Source organism: Emydura macquarii, unplaced genomic scaffold (assembly GCF_026122565.2).
Source record: "Emydura macquarii macquarii isolate MOO-44397 ecotype Brisbane River unplaced genomic scaffold, CSIRO-AGI_Emac_v2 contig_2676, whole genome shotgun sequence".
Taxonomy (NCBI): Eukaryota; Metazoa; Chordata; order Testudines; family Chelidae; genus Emydura; species Emydura macquarii.
The window spans coordinates 36,361,026-36,383,537 of NW_027132813.1; the positions used below are offsets into that span (position 1 = coordinate 36,361,026).

The 22,512-nt window shown below is 38.8% G+C and overlaps 1 protein-coding gene across 2 annotated transcripts in view; it reads right to left on the reverse strand.

Annotated features, from left to right (window-relative positions):
• Positions 1–22,512, reverse strand: part of PUS10 (pseudouridine synthase 10) — a 58,690-nt gene that overhangs the window by 11,502 nt on the left and 24,676 nt on the right. For both annotated transcript variants that reach the window (XM_067565201.1, XM_067565202.1), the window contains 6 exons: positions 16,163–16,197; positions 14,555–14,666; positions 13,145–13,206; positions 10,108–10,153; positions 4,860–4,924; positions 3,637–3,722 (listed from right to left, as the gene is read on the reverse strand). In XM_067565201.1, the coding sequence (XP_067421302.1) occupies positions 3,637–3,722; positions 4,860–4,924; positions 10,108–10,153; positions 13,145–13,206; positions 14,555–14,666; positions 16,163–16,197 (406 nt within the window). The remainder of the gene's footprint in view (positions 1–3,636; positions 3,723–4,859; positions 4,925–10,107; positions 10,154–13,144; positions 13,207–14,554; positions 14,667–16,162; positions 16,198–22,512) is intronic.

The following is a 22,512-nucleotide window of genomic DNA, read 5'->3' on the forward strand; positions in this document are numbered from 1 at the left end:
CCTTTTTGTCTTTTTTCTTAAAAATAAATTAAATGCAAAAAAACGCAATGCTAATGCAACTGATATTTTACATCTTACAGATAGGAAATTCAAATGTAGGATTTCTCTAGCAACTGTAACTCAGCAAATTGCACACCTATATTAAATCATTAAAATTAACACCATGTACTAAATACTGCACAGCACAAGGGATCTCAAGTTATAGTTGCTATGGGGATCACAATTTTGAATTTCTGATTTTTGTGCATAAATAAAATAGAGACAGGAAAACACTAAATCAGAGCTGTTTTTCTCTCGATTCTGATAGCTGATATGCGCCAGAGAGGTCACATTTAGAGCTGGTTGGAACCATTTTATTAAAGCCAAAATATTTCAGGGAGACATATCTGGGAGTGTCGGGGGAAGGAGAGAGAGAAGTGTAGAGTCTGGTTATTAGGTAAATGAGAGACTCAGGCCAGGTCTAGAAAATTAGGTCGATTTAACTACATTAGGGGTGTGAAAAATCCACCCTCCTCAGCTAAGCACTAGTTAAGCAGACCTAAGTCCCAAATAGACAGCGCTAGGTCAACAGAAGAATTCTTCTAGGTACTGCCTCTCGGGGAGGTGGATTAACTACATCGAATTCCCGGCACCACAGGTAGTGTCTACATTGAAAGGCTACAGTGGCCCAGCTTGTACCATTTTAAGTGTAGACAAGCCCCCAGGTTCAAGTCCCTGTGCCGCTTTCAAAGTGATTTAGAATGGAAAACTTTGCTCTGAATCAGGCAGAGCAAGGACTTGAATCTGGATCTCTTAAATCCCAGGCCAATGCTCTATATATCTACCACATGTCACTTCCCAAATCACAAAGCTCCAGTTTCAATGAGAAAATACACATTTCAACACAATTCCATTTTCATTAAAACATTCAGAAGGTTTTGGTTTTGTTTCAATGTGGAACAAAGTTGAATTTTAAAACCTCAAAAGCTGCCACAAAACAGAACTGTCTTCCTCTGATCTGCTCTAGGCACAGCCTCATATTATCTCAACACGTTAACACAACACCTCCCACAAAACATAAGGAATGCTTCAATCAAGAAACAATCCTGAACTGGCTGGGAGATGGAACTGGTTTATCTAAAAGGTCCTTTCCATCTCTGACTTCTAAGAGAAATAAGAGTCTGTGTGATGGGAAGAACTGGTTTATAAAAGATTGCATGGTACAAAAACCTTACTTTAACATAAAGTTAGAGAGACGCCTTCAACATGAAATCTAGTTTGTTAAAAATATAAGAGTTCAAAGCAGTTACAGGTACTACATCTTCCTCTCTGCCCCTTGGCCAGTTTTTGGTATTTTACTACCACATTTTCCTGTTTTTAAAAGTGTTTCTCCCTCCCCCCTTAACTGTGTGAAAAATCCCACACAAACAAATGAGGAAACTGACTAATACTGCTTCTGTGGGGCAAACAGTGAAATGACTATGCACAAAGCATTGTCAAAGGCACAAAGTAAACAAAATGGAAAGAAAAATACTACATTTCTTTCAATCTGAATAATCTTAGGTGTTAGTTGTAATAATGGTATACTAAAAACAAGCCAGACAAGTGTGATTTTCAATTTGACAGTTTTCTGTTAATATTACAAATTTTTAGTAGGAGTCAGGAAATCCAAAGTGAAGGTCCTAAAAACACCATTAACTCATATACAATCCACTTACTGGGTCAGATTCTGATTTCATTTACACTGCTGTAGAACCAGAGTAACACCACTACAGTCGATAGACTTTGCCCTACTCTAGGTTTACACTGGCCTAAATTGAGAACAGAATTCTGCCTATTGTATATTACTAGATTTGTATAAAAAATAAATAGGGAGCCTCTCCAAGGCTGTAGGGGCCCCTGACATAAATTATAAAAACAATATGAAATCACCTGCAGAACACCATAGCTCTCTCCTCCATGGCATAGTTCAGGCCAACTGTACTTGTATTTCCGCTCAATGGTCCAGCAAGGACACCCACTCCCCCAGGCTTCCAGCTGCCCAGCCATAGCCTTTCTTGGGTGGAGACCCAGGTCTCACTCCCTTCTGACCCAAGTATTTCCAGGCTGCACAGTTCCCTGTCTTCACTGTGTCATCCCCAGCACAGACAGACTGTCCGAACAGAACCTGCTTGCTTTCTATTCAGAGATGGCTACAGTTATAAGGAACCACACAGGACTTTCTAAGAAGCCTGTGTTATTCTTAAGGTAAAAGCGCTACAGAGAAACGTATTAAAAACAATAAAAGAACCTACACACATGCTAATAAGCTTACCAGGAACACACCAATCCTAACATGGATTCTGCCAGGAGCCGTCCTTCAAATCCCAGTCCAAGGGGATTCCTTGTGATCATAAGTTCATCATAGCTCTGCTCAAAACAAGCACCCAGTCCTATGGGGCCACCATAGACCTAGTCCTTCCAAGCCTAACCTAGGATTGGAGCCCTTTATGAACCAGGTCTCCCGTTCATTTGCTGGCTCAGTAAGAAGACCCTGAGTCAGTTTAAAACCAGGGTATTTATCTAAAAATCCTTTCTTTGTCTCTTGGTCCTTGGAGAATCCAGTCTGTACTAGCATATGCGTACCTCTCTAGGAGGGTGGCTTCAAAGGGCTGATAACAGAGGAAGTACATTAGCATCCCTCTCCTAGTAAAGAAGGTATATATAATTCCACAACACCACATACACAACTGCATTTTTAATACAATGGCTCCCCAAAGGTATAAAGCTTAATTCAATAAGGTTTAACTTAATTCAATAAAGTTTATTCAGGATATTGCAGGAAACTGTCAATCTGTCACACTCCATGCATCTGATTTTTCTCAAAGGCTCACCTTCACAGCAGCCAGTGGAAATAGATGTATGTGTCTTGCAGCATGCCTTGAAGGCCAATAGACTTGCGCTATTTCAGTCCCATTAAAATGAACATTTCACAGCCCAATTAGTAATTTAAAATATTATATATATGCAGTATGGAAGAGCTAAGCTGGCCATGAGACTCTTAACTTTTGCACTTTAATATTTTGTTTTATATGCTTTATTCCCTCCTTTAAATGTTCAATCTGTAATACCTGTAGCTCTGTATTCTGATAATGACTATAATCTAATCTCATGCTTCAGGGCATCAATCGGTCATCTGTGGGGCTCATGAAGGAAGGGGGTGTGGATCACCTGCTAGGGATCATCTACATATGTTTCACCTAATCGATTCCCTGCCATTGCAGGGGCCTCAGGCATTGGCGGCACTTCAATCACTCCAGTTCTCTGCCTGTGGCACACAAGAGTTTAGTCTCCTGAGAACTAAGATGCTTTCGTTTAACTAAAGTCATTGGGCTCAACATAGGGGTATCTGGGTGAAATTTACTGGCCTATGATATGCAAGAGGTCAGACGAGATGATTCTTCTGGTCTTAAATTCTATGAAACTATGACAGACAAGTTAAAGTAATCTCTTTTCCTCTCTACAGAAGTTCATTAGAACTTCACTCTTGCATATCTGTGGGTTTTTTCCCTATGCTTAGTAACAAGAGTAATAATAAACAGCAGGAGTCCATTTGGTTACATAGCAGGGACTGGACAGCACATTTAAAAGAAAATAACAGCAAGAAAAATATTTTACCAGCCACAAAAACTGAACCATTAGTGCACTGAATTTCCACAGCAGCACAGATATTCTTTGGTGAACTTGGGGGACATTGAAAATGCCTGCATAAAAAGAGAGATTCAAAAGACAAGCAATTTCAAAACATGATGGTGAATCATTGTAGCAAAAATTAATCCATGCAGTTGTCTCCATGTATTCAAAGCACAGCTACAATATAGCCTCTCTAGTCACATTAAAAACTGCAAGACCCTTTGCGAATCAGTTAGTGAAAGAACATGAAACACATTGAGCATAATGCATTGCAAAATGTATTTCAATTTATTTTGTCAACTGAAGTTATAATTTTATTTATAAATACTTCAAAGTATACTAGCAAAATGTATTTTAGTACATTTTATAGAAATAATAAAATTCTTAATACTGTACGGAACCTAGCTACATCATCTGCTATTAAATCTTTGCTGGGAGGTGGGGAAAAGACCAATAATATATGTGCAGTTCAGCAACATGCACATTAGAAAGTTTCTGCTACCATGTCACCTAATAATTTTATTGTGAGTCTCAAAATATTTGGTATTTTTCTTAAAGCTCCAGCTCCCGGAGTCATGGAATTATGTAAGAATCTTAGCATCATTTTTTTTAAAAGTAACCCTCACTGTTGCAGAGAAATGCTTGAAAGTACGAACTCTAAGGCTCAAAAGACAGAAGGCAAATAAAAAACCCAAAATGTATTTTTTTAAATCTTTTGATTTTTTGGGACCTGACTCATGATTTTTGAATAGCCGGGGATGGCAATATTGCTATAATACTGTCTTTTCAGTTTTAAGCATTCCAAGAACAGATCATAGAGTAATTTACTGTTGGTACAACAGGGGAGCAGAGATGGACTCGTGGCTCTGTAACTATGCAGCAATAAGCTAAGGTTGTGCCCTTGTGGCACAATCTAGCCCTAAATTTGCCAATCATAAAATAATCTTGGGGGAAAAACAATTCTTTGTGATCTAATTCAAGTATTGTGAGATTATTTCTTAAAAGATAACGATGACACTTTCTAATGTCATCAAAAGTCATGCAAATGCAACATTTCCTGACCAATACATACATACGATTACATAGATCAGTAGATTTTTAACAATTAACGATGCTTATGTATTTCCCTCTAACATTTTTCTCTCCATCTTAATTCTGTACAGAAGAAGTCCAATACTAAGAACCACACAGTTTCAATGTATACTTACTCACGGAAATCCTCTTCTTTTATCTTGTCCAAAGCCTTTATAATTGCCATTCTAGTGAAAACAGACTGTATAGTGAAATGAAAAATAAAATATCTGAGTCAAGGAAATATGAGAGGCTGAAGAAAGGATGTGGTAGGGTAATTACATCATTTTGCCTAATGAGAAAAAAACCACACAAATACTCTTACCAATATAGATTGCTTTTTATACTTGAAGCTTAAGTATCATGTTTTCCTATGCCTGAAAATGTTTCCAATATCAGCATCTGCTGACACCCTACTAATCATGATCTTTAACAATAGTTCTTTAACAATACATGCTGCTCAATATGTCCCTGATCTTCCCAGTACTTATGCACATGAGTAACTTGACTTGCAGATGTAAAGCTACTCAACATTGGCATCTGCAGGATTGAGGCCTAAACAGTTTTAAAGTGTATGTTTAAGAAAGTATTGAAAACTGATAATAAAATCAATGGAACTTAGGCTCCTTTGATTTTTTTTTTTTTTTTGCCCCATCTCTTTGATTCTAGAAGATTTTCAAAATATAATTACTTGTTAAATCTCATTTTATGGTTTATATCCAACTTCCCATAAACTGAAATACTGGAGCTTGGGAGAGGCAGGAAGGAAAATACCATTATAAAATATGGTTCACTGCCACTAATTGTTTCACAACAAAATATAACTTTTCCCCAAAATATTTTCTCTTTTTAATAAATCTGGGATTATTTAGTCCTGGGATTAATCCTAGTCCTAAATGACTAGGAGCACAAGTCTCACTGACTTTCAATGGGACTTGTGGTGTTAAGTCATTTAGATGCTTTTGAAAAATCCCATCCCAGAGCCTTCAAAGGTTCAGGGACAATCGCTAGTTCTGTCCCTCCATGAGCTAAAGGAGATGCCTGATACATCTCTAAGAATCTTCTTCGTTTTAGGTGATATGAAAAAATATGCAAAAGCAAGAAAAAAAGGCCAGTGGGACTAGAAGGTTCAAGATCAAGATTTTCAAAAGTAGGAGCCTAAAATTAGACTTGTAAGGCCATATTTAGGCAACTAAATTAATGGCTTCCTTTTCCAAAGGGCTGAGCACTGACCAGCCCCCATTTATCTCACTGGGAGCTTCTGGGTATTCAACACTTCTGTAAATAAGGCTACAAATTTAGGCACCTACATATGATATGGACTTTCGAGCCTATTTTTAGGTTCCAACTTTTGAAAATCTTGGCCCCAATGTATACTAATAAAGGTAACAAATATTATAGATCATTATGTACTGTTGACAATTGATAGCAGAAAGTGATGTTGAGTATGGAAGACTAAAATATGACTGGGCTAACATGTCAGATTTTCTAAGGAGGAAAGGACTTGTGAGAGAGAAAACAAACTCTTATGAAACAATTACCATGTTCTGCTAAGGAAAATATATATAACGGGGGTAGCCAAACTTAGTGACCTTTGGAGCCGCATACAATAATTTTCAGAAGTTCAAGAGCTGGGGTGCACCTGCCGGGCTTCTGGGCATAAGTCCTGTGGGGTGGTGATGGGACTCGGGGCATGGCAGGCACACCCCATGGGGCAGAAGCCCCAAGCTTCATCACCATGCTGCCACAGGGTGGAAGCTCGGCAGCCTAGCAGGTTCCTTTCATGGCACAGAAGCCCCTAGCCCCATCACCCCACCATGGGGCTGAAGCCCTGAGCCCTGACAGGTGTGCCCCCTCAGGCTGAAGCCCTGAGACCCCCTCACTACCCCACTGCATGGCAGAAGCCCTGGACTCCCCACCCCAATCTGGTAGGCGGAGAAGGGCAGTGGGGAGAGCATTGGGGGCTCTGCGAGTCGCACTTTAACTGTAAAAGAACCACATGTGGCCCCCGAGCCACAGTTTGGTCACCCCTTAGCTATAACCTGCCATTTAAGTAAATGATTAAGGCACATTACTCCCTTTTTTAAAAACAGAACTCCACTTGGATATACCACCAACGAAATGATATTCCTTGGTGCCTACTTTGAACACTATCAGATGTGCACAGCACAAAGCAAGGTAGGTGACTCAGTAGCCATGCACACGTGCCTATTGCGGATCTGTGCACACACATCTGGTAGTGAGGAAGGATGTCCAGCAGGTAGGGTGTTAGCTGGGTTCAATTCCCTGCTCTGCCAAAGGCTTGCTGTGCAATCTTGGATAAGTCACTTAGACCCTGTCTACACTTACCTCTGAGATTCGGCGGCAGTTGATGGGAGTTATGCAAGCTACGCAAAAAACTTGCGTAACTCCTGTCGACGTCTCTGCTTCTCTTCTGCGCGCCGTCTTAACTGCTCTGCGCCACTTGTGAAGGTGGTCTCAGTAAGTCGATTTCTGGATCGACTGAGCGGGTCTTCACTGACCGCTCAGTCAATCCAGAGAAATCGATCTGATGGCGGCAACTTTGCCGCCGTCAGTGTAGCCGTAGCCTCTGTCTCTTTATGGCCTTGTCTACGCTGGTGATGGCATTTACAATATGGGTAGCTATCTGCTGCAGTGAAAAGCAGGTGGTGTTCATACTGCGGGAGGAGGCAACAGGGAAAGGATCTGGCACTAGGAAGCTGCTGGATCCTTTCCCCACCATCTCCTCTTTGCCAGAGCCTTTCTCCACTGCCAGAGTCTTTCATTGCAGCAGAAAAGGGACACCACATTGCTAAAAATAGCAGTAGAGATGTGGGAGGAACTGCCTCGGCCTGTGGAGAGCCATGTAGGGTACCTAGCCTAGGGTTCTGGGTGTCTTTACCTAAGCAGTGCCTCCCCGTCTGCACTGTTATTTATACCTGTGCTGGGGGGGCATGCAATGTATGTACTCTACACACCGCGGTAAGTGTAGACATAGCCTAGGTCTCAGTTGTGTGTGTGTAAAGTGAGGATAACAGCACTCTACCTCACAGAGGGGTTGTGAGGATAAATACATTAAAGCCTGTGAGGTACTCACATAGTATAGTAAGGGGGGGCATATAAGCATCTTAGATAGATTTGTACTTAATAGACATCTAAATATGTTCTGTAAAAGCATACAGTTAAAGGTGATGAACAAATAAGATGGGCAAATTTAATTTACTTCAGAAATGTATGCTGAATCGCCTCTCTCCATGTGCAAAGTAGTCATTTGCCTGTGCACTTTCAATGTGCCCATCTCCATGGTATCTAGGCCCCTATTTAAAAATGAAACTTTACTGCTGTTTTTAGGCTCAGCTACCGAGGAAAACCATTAGTGTAAAATATGCAGCTGGCCTATTGGAACTCAGCAAGTTATTGTTATCATTGGATAAAGAGTTTATTTGTTATTTCCTATCTCAGAGAGCTAAAGGATCTTAGTAAAAGCCTCTTGGATGGTATTTTAAAAATTGTTATTTTCAGTTCAAGTAGTCTCACTGCATTATGCTTTTTGCATTGTTACACAAGCAGCACAATAATTACCAGAGCTGGTCAGGAAAAATTTTTTTCTTTGAAATTTTTTGACTAAAACCAATGATTCTTCTGTTTTTGTCAACATTTTCCTTTGAAATTTTTCAAGTTTAAGCAAAAATGAATCTATTTTACTTTTTGTTGCTGAAAAATGTAGGCTTTTGGCAAAAATGGAAATTGCGCACAAAAATTTCCATTTCACTGAAAAGCCTTTTTTTCATCCAAAAAAAAAAAAAAAAAAAAAGTCTCGACAGAAAATTTTAGTCCAGCTCTAAAAATTACTTTCAGCCACTGGCAATAAACTCAGCTCCTCACATGAAAGTGACTTGAATAGAGTAGTGTTTAAGGTTACATACAGAATACAGTGTTATACAGACTGATGCCCATTCCTGCATCTCCTAAATCATCTGTGTGGCTACATTACATCTTTGGCACTAAAAGCCAAGTCCTGCTCCCTGAAGGCACAGAGCTCTGTGCTTCATTACATGGCAGGGGAGGAGGCAGCTATGGAAAACCCACAGAGGGCTTGCCTTCCCTATGCTTCACGGGTGCTACAGGGATGAGTTTAAGACTGGGCTGAGGAAAGGTGGATTCAGTGGTGATACACTCTGCTGGGTGGTGTACAACAGTTGTGGATGCTACTGCAGGCCTGGTGGTGCAAGTAGTAGACATGAAGCAACTCTACCGTCAAGCACAAAGCACATTTAATTCAGGCTATATCCTAAAGACAGCATTATGCCGTGTATATGTAAGACTTGATATTCATGGTTGGACTAAAGCCCACCACTGTGATACAGACAACTGGAGCATAAGGAGTTGGGACAAGTCAACAATGCTAAATACCACGCCACCATGTACTGAACAATTATGGCATTAGAAGATGAACATTTTTCAAGGTGAAAATGGCATTTCATCAAAGGATTTCATTAGCTGAGTTAAAGTAATTGTGTACCTCATCTCTGTGTGAACCAGGAAAGCATTAAATGCCTTCTCTGGGCATTAAGGAAAAAGCTAGTCCTTACAGACTGCCTGAGCTGCCAGACCCAAAGAAAAAAGCTGGCAGCTGTGGCTTGTTAAGCTGCTGGAAGGCAGAATTGACAGCTGTGCCTCCTATGTAGGAGAAAGCACAAAGGAGCAGAAGCACTGCTGTCTAGTCTTCTCCTAACCCATGAGGTCCTGAATCAGACCTTGGCTAGGGGAGAAAGGAAAATCTGGAAAATTATTTGCTTGTTTTGTATTGAATTCTCAGAGACTGCAACCATGGGAAGATCTCTTTTTGTTTCTTTCTCCAATTAGACTATATGAAAAGAAACTGCTCTGAACATGTTTTGTTTCATTTGGAGTGGTGGCCAGGGGAAATCAGAGGTGGCTGTATGACTATTTGATTTTTTTCCTTTTGTAAAACAGGATTGTTTGTTTGGTTTTTTCAGCCTGATTTTGGCCATATCCCCCAAGGTCAGTTGGTAGTGCTCCTGTTACACTGATTTTTTTTAAGTGTATCCAAACCAAATTCCTATAAGTATTGGGAATGTTTTTGAAATGATAGCTCTTTTGCTGAAAGTCTGGGAATGGATGAGCCCAGGAAAAACACCCAGTCGTGAGCCATCCTAAACAGAAGAAAAGCTGAGAGTTGAGTGAATAAAAGGAGGCATATGAAACAACTGGAGAATGTTTTAGAGATGGGGAAAAGAAAAATAGAATGAAAAACAGAAAAAGTTACAAGTGAATTTAAAGAAACCTTGCTTTATTTTATCTATTGGCAAGAGAATTCTGATCCTGGAAGAATGATGCTGATGACAAATATGGGATTCCTACCTGTTTATTCTTTGCTGGCTTGAAACAGTCTGGACATGCTGTGGCTCTAAATATAAATAGAAAATTAATTGATATAATCTACGGAAATAAAAGAGTTTTATCAAAATGAAAATACCCAGGTACCAAATCTAATTTTTGTGCAGAAATGCCCCACACTGTGTGTTTCTATCCCTCTCTAGTCTGGGATGGAGTTAAGTTTTTTCCATCTTAAATTGATGGCAGAAGGTGCCAGTCTATTTGACCTATAGACTAAAAGCTTCTGGTTATCTACAAAACACTTACAGCATAGGCAGTGGATGTGCAAGCCCTTCCCATGCTGACTCTAACCAATGTACCTCAGTTTTGAGGTGGAGTGAGGAAGTAGCTGGGGAGTTTAGTCTCCTTTGACTTTTCTTCTGAGACTGCCAAAAGATTACTGGCAATATTTTGCACTTTTGCAAGGTGCATTGACTTCCCTAGCTCTCTGTTGGTCCTTTTTCTGTTCCTAACCCTTGTATTCTGGCTTAAAATGCAACATCCTGACTAGGGGTATCCCAATAGCCCTCAGTGCTATTACTGAACAGGAAAAAAAGTAGGAAAAAAGTCTAATGTAGAAAAGGTAACATCAGGTCAGCCAGATCTTTCAGATTCTTCCTAACACTCCTAAAAGGAAACTATTTTTTCTCCATTTCCCAAAAGTGAAAACTCTGATAAGTAAAACATTTAGAACTAGAGGCTTTTCTGAGTACTGGGTGTTTGTCAAGGAAGTTTACAAATTAGTGGATTGCTATGTATGCAGTTAGATAACATAATTTCTTTTGTCCATGCCACATTTTTTTTATTATTTCCTGCTGCTGCTCTTCAGGTTATGACAACAACACTTCTAGAAGTGTTTCAGGGTAAAATGAAACTAGTTGTAACAGCAGACCCTTGTAACTTTCTAAAGAGGCCCTTTGTGGGAGATCACGACTTCCTTTTTCAAAATTTAAATAATCATTCTGATTTTAATCTAGTTTCCAAGTATAAATTAACAAAAACAAGTTAAATGTTCCACCTCAAACCACAGAGCCCTACACACAAAACAGACCACTTTCTCACACACCTTCAGCAGGTGTTGCACAGGAACAGTTTGAGAGGGGACAGAAGAGACAATAGTGGCTGTTCTGAAACACTTCTCACGAGGGTGTATCCAAGCAGACAGCTAAAAAAACCCCACTTTTAAACCACATTCTCTATTATCGAAATGGACACAAAGAGCCTGTCATGGGGAATCAGCTGTCATTTGGCCAAAGGCCACAGGGTGTGGTAGGGCCTCTCCAGGAAAACAAGAATCTACTTTCTTACCACACCAAAACATCCACCATCAGTTTTCAAGCCCTGATAATTAAGGTATCAAGTTTTACCATAGTCATACTAGTAATAATCTGAAATACACTAGAATGCGTACGCAGTATTCCCCAGACAAAGCCCTCTGTCTGAGAACACTTGCATATCTGGAGAATTATCACTTGAGAAAGTTCTCTGGGTTTTCAGCCACAGTGCATAATATAACATATTACCTAAAAGTCTCCTCATACCTCTCCAATCTGGTTGCACTGAGAAAGCAAGTGGAGGGAACTCTTTCCTGAAATCAAGCCCCATCATGCTGCTGGGTGAAATTTGGGAATAAAGATCCCAGACAGAGTTGCTTTACTGCTTTCTCTTCCCCCTGCCACCACCCGCTCCCCAGCTGCATTATACTGCTAGCTGTTATCTTGTCCTGTATAAATATTTTCAAAAGGTGGCCAAGAGAAAGGGAGGAAGTAAGAGTGGAGGTCAGAGAGCAAGGAAAGGGAAGGGAAAAAGACAGACTAGGGAAAGAAAGGTAGGACAGGATGTGTGTGTGGCGGGGGTAAAGACAAAGGGATGCAAGGCCTGGAAGGTACCACAGCATTGTTTTGCCAACTAGATTCCAGCTGCCAGCAGTTAGAATTGTGGGCTCCCCCTCCAAGTCACAGAAAGTTGACTGGGGAGGGAAATAAGGGAACTTTGATTCTTCCTTCTTCCCCCACGGTCATCTTCTAATGTGAAGTCCTCTGAGTCAGCAAAGAAGCTCTTGTAAAATAAGAGATGTGGCAGCAATAAAGCAACGAATTAGGCACTTAAAAGAGGAGGTAACAGCCAGTAGGGGCAGCAACAGAAGGAAGCAAGTCAGAAAGGCCATAGCAACATGCTCTAGTTTCTTATCTGGAGGGTATACAGCTGCGGCCAGCTGACAGTGTCCAGATCAGAGAAGTTGTATGGGAAGACTCCTTGCACGTTCTAATTTAACACTACCAGGTGCATGTGCACAGTGAAACTGCCTGAAGCTCTAGCTTTTGGGGGAAGAAGCAGCAAGCAGGAAGACAGTAGCTGTTTTCTCACAGCACGTTCCCTCTAGCTGTTGAGGGATCTGACTAGATGATAGGCAGATTTCCAGAAACACTGGATTTCTTTGCCAAAGGGAAAAGGATTCCTATGGCAGCCGATGTGCAGCGCAAGGCCAAAAGTGTTTATGTAGCACTTTGTGTGGTTTTTTTTAAAAAGTCTTTATGTAAAACTAACTCATTTCTGATTCCTTCTTCCTTACCCAAATCCTTGAAAGAAGGGGAAAATCTCAGCATTATGTAAACTGATGGGATGTTTTTAAGTATGCTCACAGGTTCTCAAAAGAACTTCACACACCATGTAAAGTCACCATTTATTCTAATATAAACAGTACAAACGGGCCCAAATCAAATGCCTGATCTGACTTCATATCTCTGTAATGGACCGAATCAAAATTTTAGACCTACACACTCACTGACATTAAGGTTCACAATCCAGATCCAAACATTCCCAGATTTTAGGCTGTTTGGATTTGGTGTGCAGATTCAGCCCCTTAGAGACACTTTAGATTTAAGCTGCAAAGAGGAACCTGGCTTTGGGGTTTGGATTCAGTGACAGCTCTAGATCACAAATACTGGAGACACTGCATTTGCTACAGACAAATATTGCACAATATTAAGATAAAAATCTTTTTGTTTGTATTGCAACTTACAGGAAATGGCAATCCTCATCTGTTTCAGGGTGAGCGAAGACCACACTCACTTCGAACAAGCTCTAAGACACAAAAGAATGGTAACAAGTTTTCTTTTACTAAGTGCTAGCACTTCATTAATCAAATGTATAACAAATGTTTTAAGGGCCCTTCTGCTATATTACAGTAAGGAGAGAGAAGAGGAAGATGGAATTGCAGCGTAAATGGGAAACTTTTAAATGGGTTACCCAGAAACCATTTCAGCAATACATTGTAACACTTCTATAGCACTCAATGATCTCAAAGCACTTTACAACCATTTATGACTCAAGTTACATAATAGGTATTAGCTCCATTTTGCACATGGGGGAAACTAAGACAGAGAGAGAATAACAGCACAAAGCTTGGAAGGATTAGATCTTATTGGTAAATGTTAGTATACATTGATTTCACCATACAAACACAAACCAATAGAAAAACTATTTTCATTGGTAATAGAAATTTACAGACAGGCAAAGCAAGAAAAATACTGCCTGAGAACATTAGAGTTTGATTTAAGGATAATTATTTTGCATATTTTGACATGTGATGTTGATAAGTTGTATTTTAACAGTTACAAAGCTTAAACTTTTTTAGTCTATCATTAAATAATTGACTGATCCGTCTCACTGTTTAACCTCCCTCTAATTTCTTACAACCGTGAAAATTTAAATTGATAAAAATTGAAAAAAATGCTTAAAATAAACATTGATATTATCTATCAAAATTCTATTAAAAAATCAAATTCTGCCAAGTCTACCTATTATGGCCACCAAGCATAGCAAATCACGGGAAAAAACCGTATCAGTCAACTTTGTAAGCAGTTCATTCAGCATTTAGTCTGAAATGACTGGATGCCATAAAAGAAGGCAATGTGGTTTAGTGGATTAACAACAGAACTCTAGAGTAAGCTCAATGCTGCCCCCAGTTCCCTTGTCCTGAGCAAATCATTATTTCATTACCTCACTTATTCAGTTACCAATCTACCTCACAAGGCTGTTGAGAGGTTTAGCTAATGTTTAAGTGATTTTAAGTTATAAAGCATTAAATAACTTATTTTTATAGTACACTAATGACTAGAGGGGCTCAGGATTTATAGGCTGTAGAAGATCTCTTGCTATCTTTAAAATTTAAAGAAATTTGTTTCTATATGTCATGACTAAGAAAAGACTCCAAAATCTTTAACTCGATCTGCTAATTTGTGTAAAAACTACTAATTGCCTTGTCTCCACTAAGATTTTACCTCAAGTTAGCAATCTCAAGTAAAGAGTACATTTTCTACTAGACAAGACCAGTGACAGATTTGTCTATCTAATTAGAACCCATCAATGTTATGAGTAAGTTATACAAATTCAGGAAAAAAACATCTTTACTATATTATTCATACAGTACCTTTCCATCAACAGGAACACCAAGCTCCTCTGAGAACAGGGGATGAATAATCCATTTGTATGTTTCTTTCAGCTGAACAATGTCATCTTTTGCCAGTGACAGGCCCTGTTTTCTGAATCATAAAAAATAAACAATGAAAACTTGCATATGAGTCAGTCAAACAATCATACCTCTGACATTTCATGCTAAAAATAAGTGACCAGTCACTAACATACTATCTGGGTATAAACAGGACAAAATTATAAAGTATACAGAACATGGTGTGAAGGACATGGAGATGCTTATAACTTATGAATACTATAAATTCATCTGATTGTTGTAAGGGATGTTTACTGTGTCTATATTGGGTTAAATCAACAAGACTGTTAAGAAATAAAAAGAAGGCAAAAGAATGACTGGAGAAAAGACACCTCCAGGGTTTTTGAGATATTACCTGAGCTATTAACTGTGAAGACCCTACCATGTCAGTTCCAGCCAAGTTACATAGCTTGTTTTGCCTGGGTTCTAACCGCCAATACTTGTGTTACCAATAGAACAAAAGGACTATAAAACAGATATGAGGACACTCTCTGTTCAAAGTTTAGAGTGTGTTGAGGAGTTGTTTGGGAGAACAGACTCTCACACATGGGCCCTTACCAGTGGATCTGAAGAAGCTAGGGGTGGGTGGGTGTGTGGGTGTGTGTGTGTGTGTGTGTGTGTGTGAGAGAGAGAGAGAGAGAGAGAGGATTGAGGTAAAAGACAGGAGTGTAGACATGACTTTTGTTTTAAAATTCTTATATTAAAATTCTTATATTATGCTTTGTTCCTGCTGTTAAGATAAATAATACTTTGGCTTAAGAAGGCTGTAAGATGAGAACTGCAGGTGCCAAATTATTATGAATGTACCATCGCTATCTATTTGACAGACTGAGAACTTCCGATTCTAGTGATGTCATTTTGGTAACTTTCATGAGCACTAAATTAATTTCAAAACACTATATTGAATGGATAGCCCACACTACAGACTCAGAAGCATTGCCCTAGAAATGGTGCAATGAACATAGTGAACAAGAAACATCCAATGTAGGGGCAAGTGTAGGTTGTGCACATGCCAAAGCTGAAACGATAATCTTTTGCAGGTGCTCGGCATCCTGCTGAGCGGTAGTTTCCATATCAAACTTATAAAGGCAACTACTTGCTTGTTCTATTACCTGGATACTGAAAGGCACTTGCCAACAAAAGGATGACAGCAAATGAAGCAGCTGAATATCCTTGTTTACAAGGTCTGATAATTTACTCCCTGGCTTCCTGTTTATTTTAAATTCACTATAAATAAAGGGGATGGGGGGAATAATCTTGGAGTCCCAAGCATAGCCCCAGAGAGATTGCTGCTGTTTGCTAGCAGGGATACTTTCTCACTTTTAAAGCACTGTCAAGTGAATCACTTTGTTTTCATACACATGAAAAATAGAGTATTAATCATTGAGTCGTAAATTGCTCTTTATCAGTGGCCCAATATTCCAAAGTAAATAGTTCCTCCTTGCTCCTAGTCTGAAAAAAATTATAGAAGTATCTCTTCATTCTTTAAATCCAGTACTCTCCAATAAAAATGCTCTAAAACGTACTCACCCCATTTCCTCTTTTACCAGCAGCCAGGCAGCATGCTATAGGCCAGCCGCCACACCCAGAAAGAAGAGAAAAAAATGCAAGTGAAATCAAGCCTCAACAACATTCAATCATCAAACTATCTGATAGTGCTGTTGGAACAAGCCATTTTGTTCTAAAGGGGAAACTAATGTTTGCAAAGCCAGAATTTCCAGATACCTATTAGGAGTTTAAACTATACTTTCATTTTGCTTTGGAACTAAAAGAAAAAGACAGGGGTAAACCCTCACTCCCACAGGGTTTGCCATTTGCAATTTTTTTTAAAGAGAGGATTAACAATTTAAAAAAAAATATTCCCTCTTTGCAGGGGAAGTCCCCTGTTATCTAATTATGAGTTCTCCCCTGCTTACTGTCCCAAAAACATAACCAATAAGAGCTCTTACCGCCTGTGGGGCAGGCACTCAGAAGCTAAGGTAATTTTTGTTTGTCTGTTTGTTTTTGAGTTGGATCAGTTTTCACTATGGCTATTGGAATTACCCCAATTTTTAAAATAAAATATGTATGAAAACTACACACACCTCTCAAATCTTTCACTCAAAATATATTTCTTAAAAAAGAGAACACGGTTTGTTTTTTGTAAATATAACAATGAAACAAGTGATTTTATGGCAGTCAAGCAGGCATTTTTAAACAATTGAGTAGTAAGCAGAGCACACAATATTCCAGGACAATCTACCAGTGGGAAAACTAATGGACAAAAACCAAAATCCAGGTGGATCACAAAGGCTTGGTATTAAAAGAGGAAACACTAGAAAATGAACATTTGCTTTCCTATGTTAATGTAACCTTCTATTGTTTCTCTAATGCCTTGATATTCCCCTCCATTTGCTCTTTGGTTTTTTAAAACAGACTGGCCAATATGACTCCTTCCGAGCTAGTCTGCAAAACCACTCCTTCCACCTCACTTAAATCCTGCCTGAAAACTGACTTCTTACGTAGTATCTACCAAAATTAAGTCAATAACATTTTTATCCTATCTCTAACATTTCAGATTATCAAGATAATCTGAGTCACCAAGGTGTGCATGTCTTAAATAGAATATTTGCATAAACCTATTCCTGATATCCCACAACCCTCTATTTTATCTCCCTCACTTGTGTTGCATCTGGAATTTCACAGCTCACACTTTGGTGTGCTGTATAATTCAGGGCAAGAGGCTGGCCCTCTCTGATTTCAGACATTCTATGGACAGTAAAAATCTGCATTTACCATGAAGAGCAGTGAAATCTGTGGTATTATGCAGATTTTCTGTGGTGAGAGTTTATGGCAGCATTACATTTTACCCCCTAATACCCTCCCATCATCTTCTAGCCCAAAGATAGCTGGGCAACAAAAAGACCATAAAGCCTCCAATGGTTAAACCCTAACTAAATAAAATTAGTAAAGTGATGAGGATGCTGTTCTCTGCCTAAGAAGGAAGTGCCTTTAACGTCATTGAATAAAGTAGGTTGTGTGTGTGTAGGATTTGCTTATGGATAAATGCCATGGTACGCTGGCCTATAAAGGGAAACTTGGATTTATTTAATTTGAACAGAAAAACCAGTAAAGGTGACTTTGTTGTAAATGCTGTCTGTAAAGACATTTAAGAAGTAATAACTGGGAAAGACGGGCCAAAAACAAAACAGGAGTTCTGACTCTAAAGAATTTCTGCTTATTTCAATTGAAAATTCTGATGTCCTGAACACACACAACCTTCTGAATGACTATCCCTCTCCTTTCGGTTTGAGAAAAGCGAATCAGATTTCTCTTCCTGGCAACACTGGCTCTAGGATAAAGAGTTAAAATGAAATTCCCTATTTCAAACATTTCCAAAGAAATACTACAAAAATTCTGTAGAGGTGCATGGATGGATGGTAGGGTGGGTGAATGAAGTAAAAATAAGCTAATATTATTTAGCATTCCAAATCTATCTAGTAGTAGACTAGGGAGGACTCAAAAGAAACCATTACATAATAGCATTTAGTTCTCTGAATCTCATATCCCTTTAAGCTATAAAGTTGGATGTCTAGGTGAGGACACAAAATCCCATCACTTTTGAAAATTTAGACTCCATCTATTGACTGCACACACTTTAAATCTTATTACTGATATTCTAATTAGAAGTGTTCCTAGACTAGCCAAGTCAAATGCAAATAACAAGAAACACAACATCCCCAAATCATCAAATATATCTAAAATTTTATTGATGGAATATGAAACCTAATTCTATATATACATTAAATTAAAAAAAATACAATAAAATCCTGTGTCTAGGTATATAAATGTGATGTAAACCACATACCTAGCTGGACACCAAACCCTATCTCTCCCACCAAGCCATGCCTCCTTTTGTCAAATCACACCTACTTTTTGCTGAATCCACTGGTTTGGGGGATGGGGTGAAGACAGAAGAGAGTTAGGCAGTAGAGCAAATTATGCTGGTTAGAAGCCACAGGTGCCTTTACTAGTAAGACAGGAGTTCACCAACTACTACTTAGCATACAGACTGTCTCAGGATTATTGGAATAAATGTTTCACTTATTCCTCTCAGATCTGCACCTTCAGTGTTGAGGCAAAGAGATAATGGGAAGATTTGAAGTTGAGATTTATCTGCTCACTGTAACCTCTTCAGTTGCTCCATACAGATCTATGGACCCTAGGATCTGCTGCTCTACACATACCCACTTACTGAAAAGTTGTTGTAATGTCTTACCAAAATGAGACAGAGCTGCATGGCATCTGTATGCTGCTGACAACTCCAGCCCCAAACCCCTTCCCCTCTCAGTCTCACACACACTGACCAGTGTAATTTAGCCGTTCCCCGATGAGTCACTTCTCAGGGCAGATGATCCAAAACCACCACCTTGTGTTTTCCAGCTAAGAAAAAACACAACCCTTCAAGTGTGAATTGAACAACTATATCACAGTCCAAAGCAGAGTCCACATGATCTCATGGTCAATGATATCAAAGGTCAACAAAAAGATGAAAGAATCAGCATAGGCACTTGACCCCTTTCCATCATTAAGAGAAGATCAACCACTAATGAAATCAGTGGAGCATCTATAAAATACATGTACCTACAATCTAATTGAAAAGGATCAATCAACTGAAGGACTTCAAAGAAGAACAAAGTTGTTTATATGCCACAATGTTCTCAAATGTCCAAAAGCATGCCTTTCCTGAACTTCTGTAAAAGAAGCTGACCACTCAGAGGTGCATTCCCCTGAGACCCCATTTCCTTTTTGTTGGCCTGACATGTCTTTCTACTGGATAAACTAAACTATTATTGAACTGCAATAATTGTTTAACATGTTACACCTTAAATCTTGCCTATTCTCCAATTCACAGTGAATCCCATTTTCTAAACCCTAGGTAAACCACCACATCACTATTGATTTGATCTAAAAACACAATGAAATCAACTGGAATCTTTCCACTGGGTTTTTGGATTAGGCCTATAATCCAAAAGCCCAGTGGATATAATAGTCTCCAAAAACAGTCTTGTTAAGACTGAATTCTACTGACTAGGCTTCTGACAAGAAGTCAGTCAGTCTTTGGAAAATAGTATAGATCTCACAGAACCTGCAGAATGTGTGCCTCCCAATGCAAAGTTTGCAGAAAATCACTATAAAAGCAGTAAATAGCAAGAGAAAAGCTACCAAAGATTTACTATAATATTTGATTGTCTAAAATCCACTTTCTTCTCTTCCCCACTAACAAATAAAAGATATGGCACACAAGATATCAATACAAATCAAATACAAATTCTGGAGGCCCAATCTTGTAGTCCTTTCATAGGCACAGCTCCCACCAAACTCAATGAGGGTACTACTGAGAATGGGAAAATCTAGAGTCAGTTCAGTAGCTGTCTTATTCCCTTCAACCTCCTTGGCTCTCCTGTCTTAATATCATGATGTGGTGTTTTTTTAAAATCCTTGTAAAATAAACTAACCAAACCCGATTGGGGAAAAAAATCCCCAGAAGAAATCTAATAAAGGGATTTGAGAACGTATGTCAAATTTAAAGGGACACAGTCAGGATTGGTTGGCCTTTTGGCTAAGATCAAGTGTCATATCAATATAATATCTGAGAGAGGATGTATCACGGGTCTGAATCTTTCCCTCAGTGATGGAAACAATGATTTCATAGGTCACTTTCACCCACTCAGTGGAGGATGGATTCAATAATCTCATAGGTCTTTTATATCCATTAGGCCTACCGTCAGCCTTTCTAAAACAAGAAGCATACGGTTTGGACTGCCGTGAAATAGAGATCCTCAAACCAATGTAAGAAATATTGGAGCGGCAATAAGAATGCTTAAGACTTGTTTAGACACACAATATACTAACCGATGCATCCACTGTATCATTACTGAAGAAGAAAAATGTAGTTGTACTGATGGACTATTGTTTACATGAACACACTGTCTGATTCATTATATTGTGTGTGTGTATATATATAGTAAATGATTAAGAGTACCTCACAAGATACATGAAGTATATCTTAATATTGTTTGCATAATGACCTACGTTAAATCATAAATTAAAACAGTCTCCAACAGTAATGAAGAATATACATTTGAATAGGAGAATATGTTGACTGCAGAATACTATTCCTGACTGCAGCACTTGTCAGATACAGATTTACACATCCTCATTTGCACATCCTCATTTTAGATTGTATTTCTGGGTTTTTATTCATTCACTCACATAATTGTAGTTGCATCCGCAAAATGGGTGGGGTGGGGGGAATGACAAATTAGTGGTTTCTAAGAAAGTTTCCATAGGGAGTTAACTATGTTAAATGCTACCATGAATCAAATTTCATGTCTTCCCCCTGATTTCAAAAGTGAAAACCATAAATAAATTGCACAGAACTACTCTGCAGCTGGCCTGTTCTACTTTTCCCTCCAATTAAGAGATAACACTAGTCAAGAGGTTCAGGTAGATGGAGAAACACGGGTGTGTGGTCTAAACACAGAACTGGGAGCCAAAAGTTTTTTGTATTGATTACAAGATGAAGATTATTATTCTAATATTGTCCAAGGGACCATGGGGGCCAGATTTGAAATATTGTGCACAGTCCCAACCATCTTAGTAGAAAAAAGACGAAGAGGGGGAATTCCATGAGGTATACACAGTTCTGTAGGGAGTAATGACTACAGATATTGCAAGGATATTTGCATGAATGTCATGTGCCAGGAGATGGATCACAACTTAATCTAGGGGAGGGCCAGATTTCTCTAGAATTTTTTACACAAGGAGCAATTAACACTTTAGCTCTCCCTCTTTTGAAAAGGCATGATTAATTTCCTATTCAAACATATTTGTTCCACACAAGCCTGGAGTTCTTACTCGTGATTTATTTGTACCAAGAATGTTGATTCATGAAACCAAGGTTGGAGAAGACTTTTTAATATTAAAGATACTAATCCTACATAAATTCAAATTTCTTGCACTGCTTTGTGTCCCTCATTTTGGGCCTTTATCCCATGTTTTATCCTTGGCAGGATGAGAGCTATGGTGATTAATCACACAGTATATTACCAAAAGGCAGCACCTGAAAGCTTTTTTAGCAATAGTCTAACAAATACTTTACATGGGGGAAACATTCTGTGCCACACAAATAGTTAACAAAAGGGAGGCTGTCTCTGAGTATCTTTCTATCCTGAAACTATTTATGTTCTTGTGTAATAGAGTATGAAAGAATTGAGACAGGAATTTAACAAAAGATGCATCTTTACAGCACAAAGTATTCTGGCATGGACAATGTTATGTTATTTGCTGCTCTTCAGAATAATACACATTAATGCAATATAAATAAAATAATCCTAAAATACATCATCTTGAATAGAAATATGGCTTACAAAATACTATAACATCATAAAAGGAAAAAGACACGTTTGTTGTTCTGAATTCTTGATTTGTCAAGTCAGTCTCCCCAGCTCACATCCAATTGTAAGACATTTCCACAGCCTCAGTGCACTGGGGACTACACAGCATGCAGCAGTTCAAGTCAGCAAAGGGAATCCCTGTGAATACAAACTATTTTTTTTCCTATTTGCAGCCAAGATTGTTTCCATCTGCTTTAGCAACAATTACTCTACTTGCTTAAACTAATGTCAAAGCATCATTGAGCCAGAACCGCAATGCAATAATGCCCTCTACTGAGGCATTATGGTAAGTACCCACAAGAGAAAAAAAAGCAGCATTTCCTTGCTCTTCTATATAGTTAGTGTTCTGCATTTTCAGTTTTTACTGATTTTCACTGATAATCAATCGACTCAGTATTTTTTCAGGTACTTATTTTTGTTACACACTAAAGCTTTACGTGA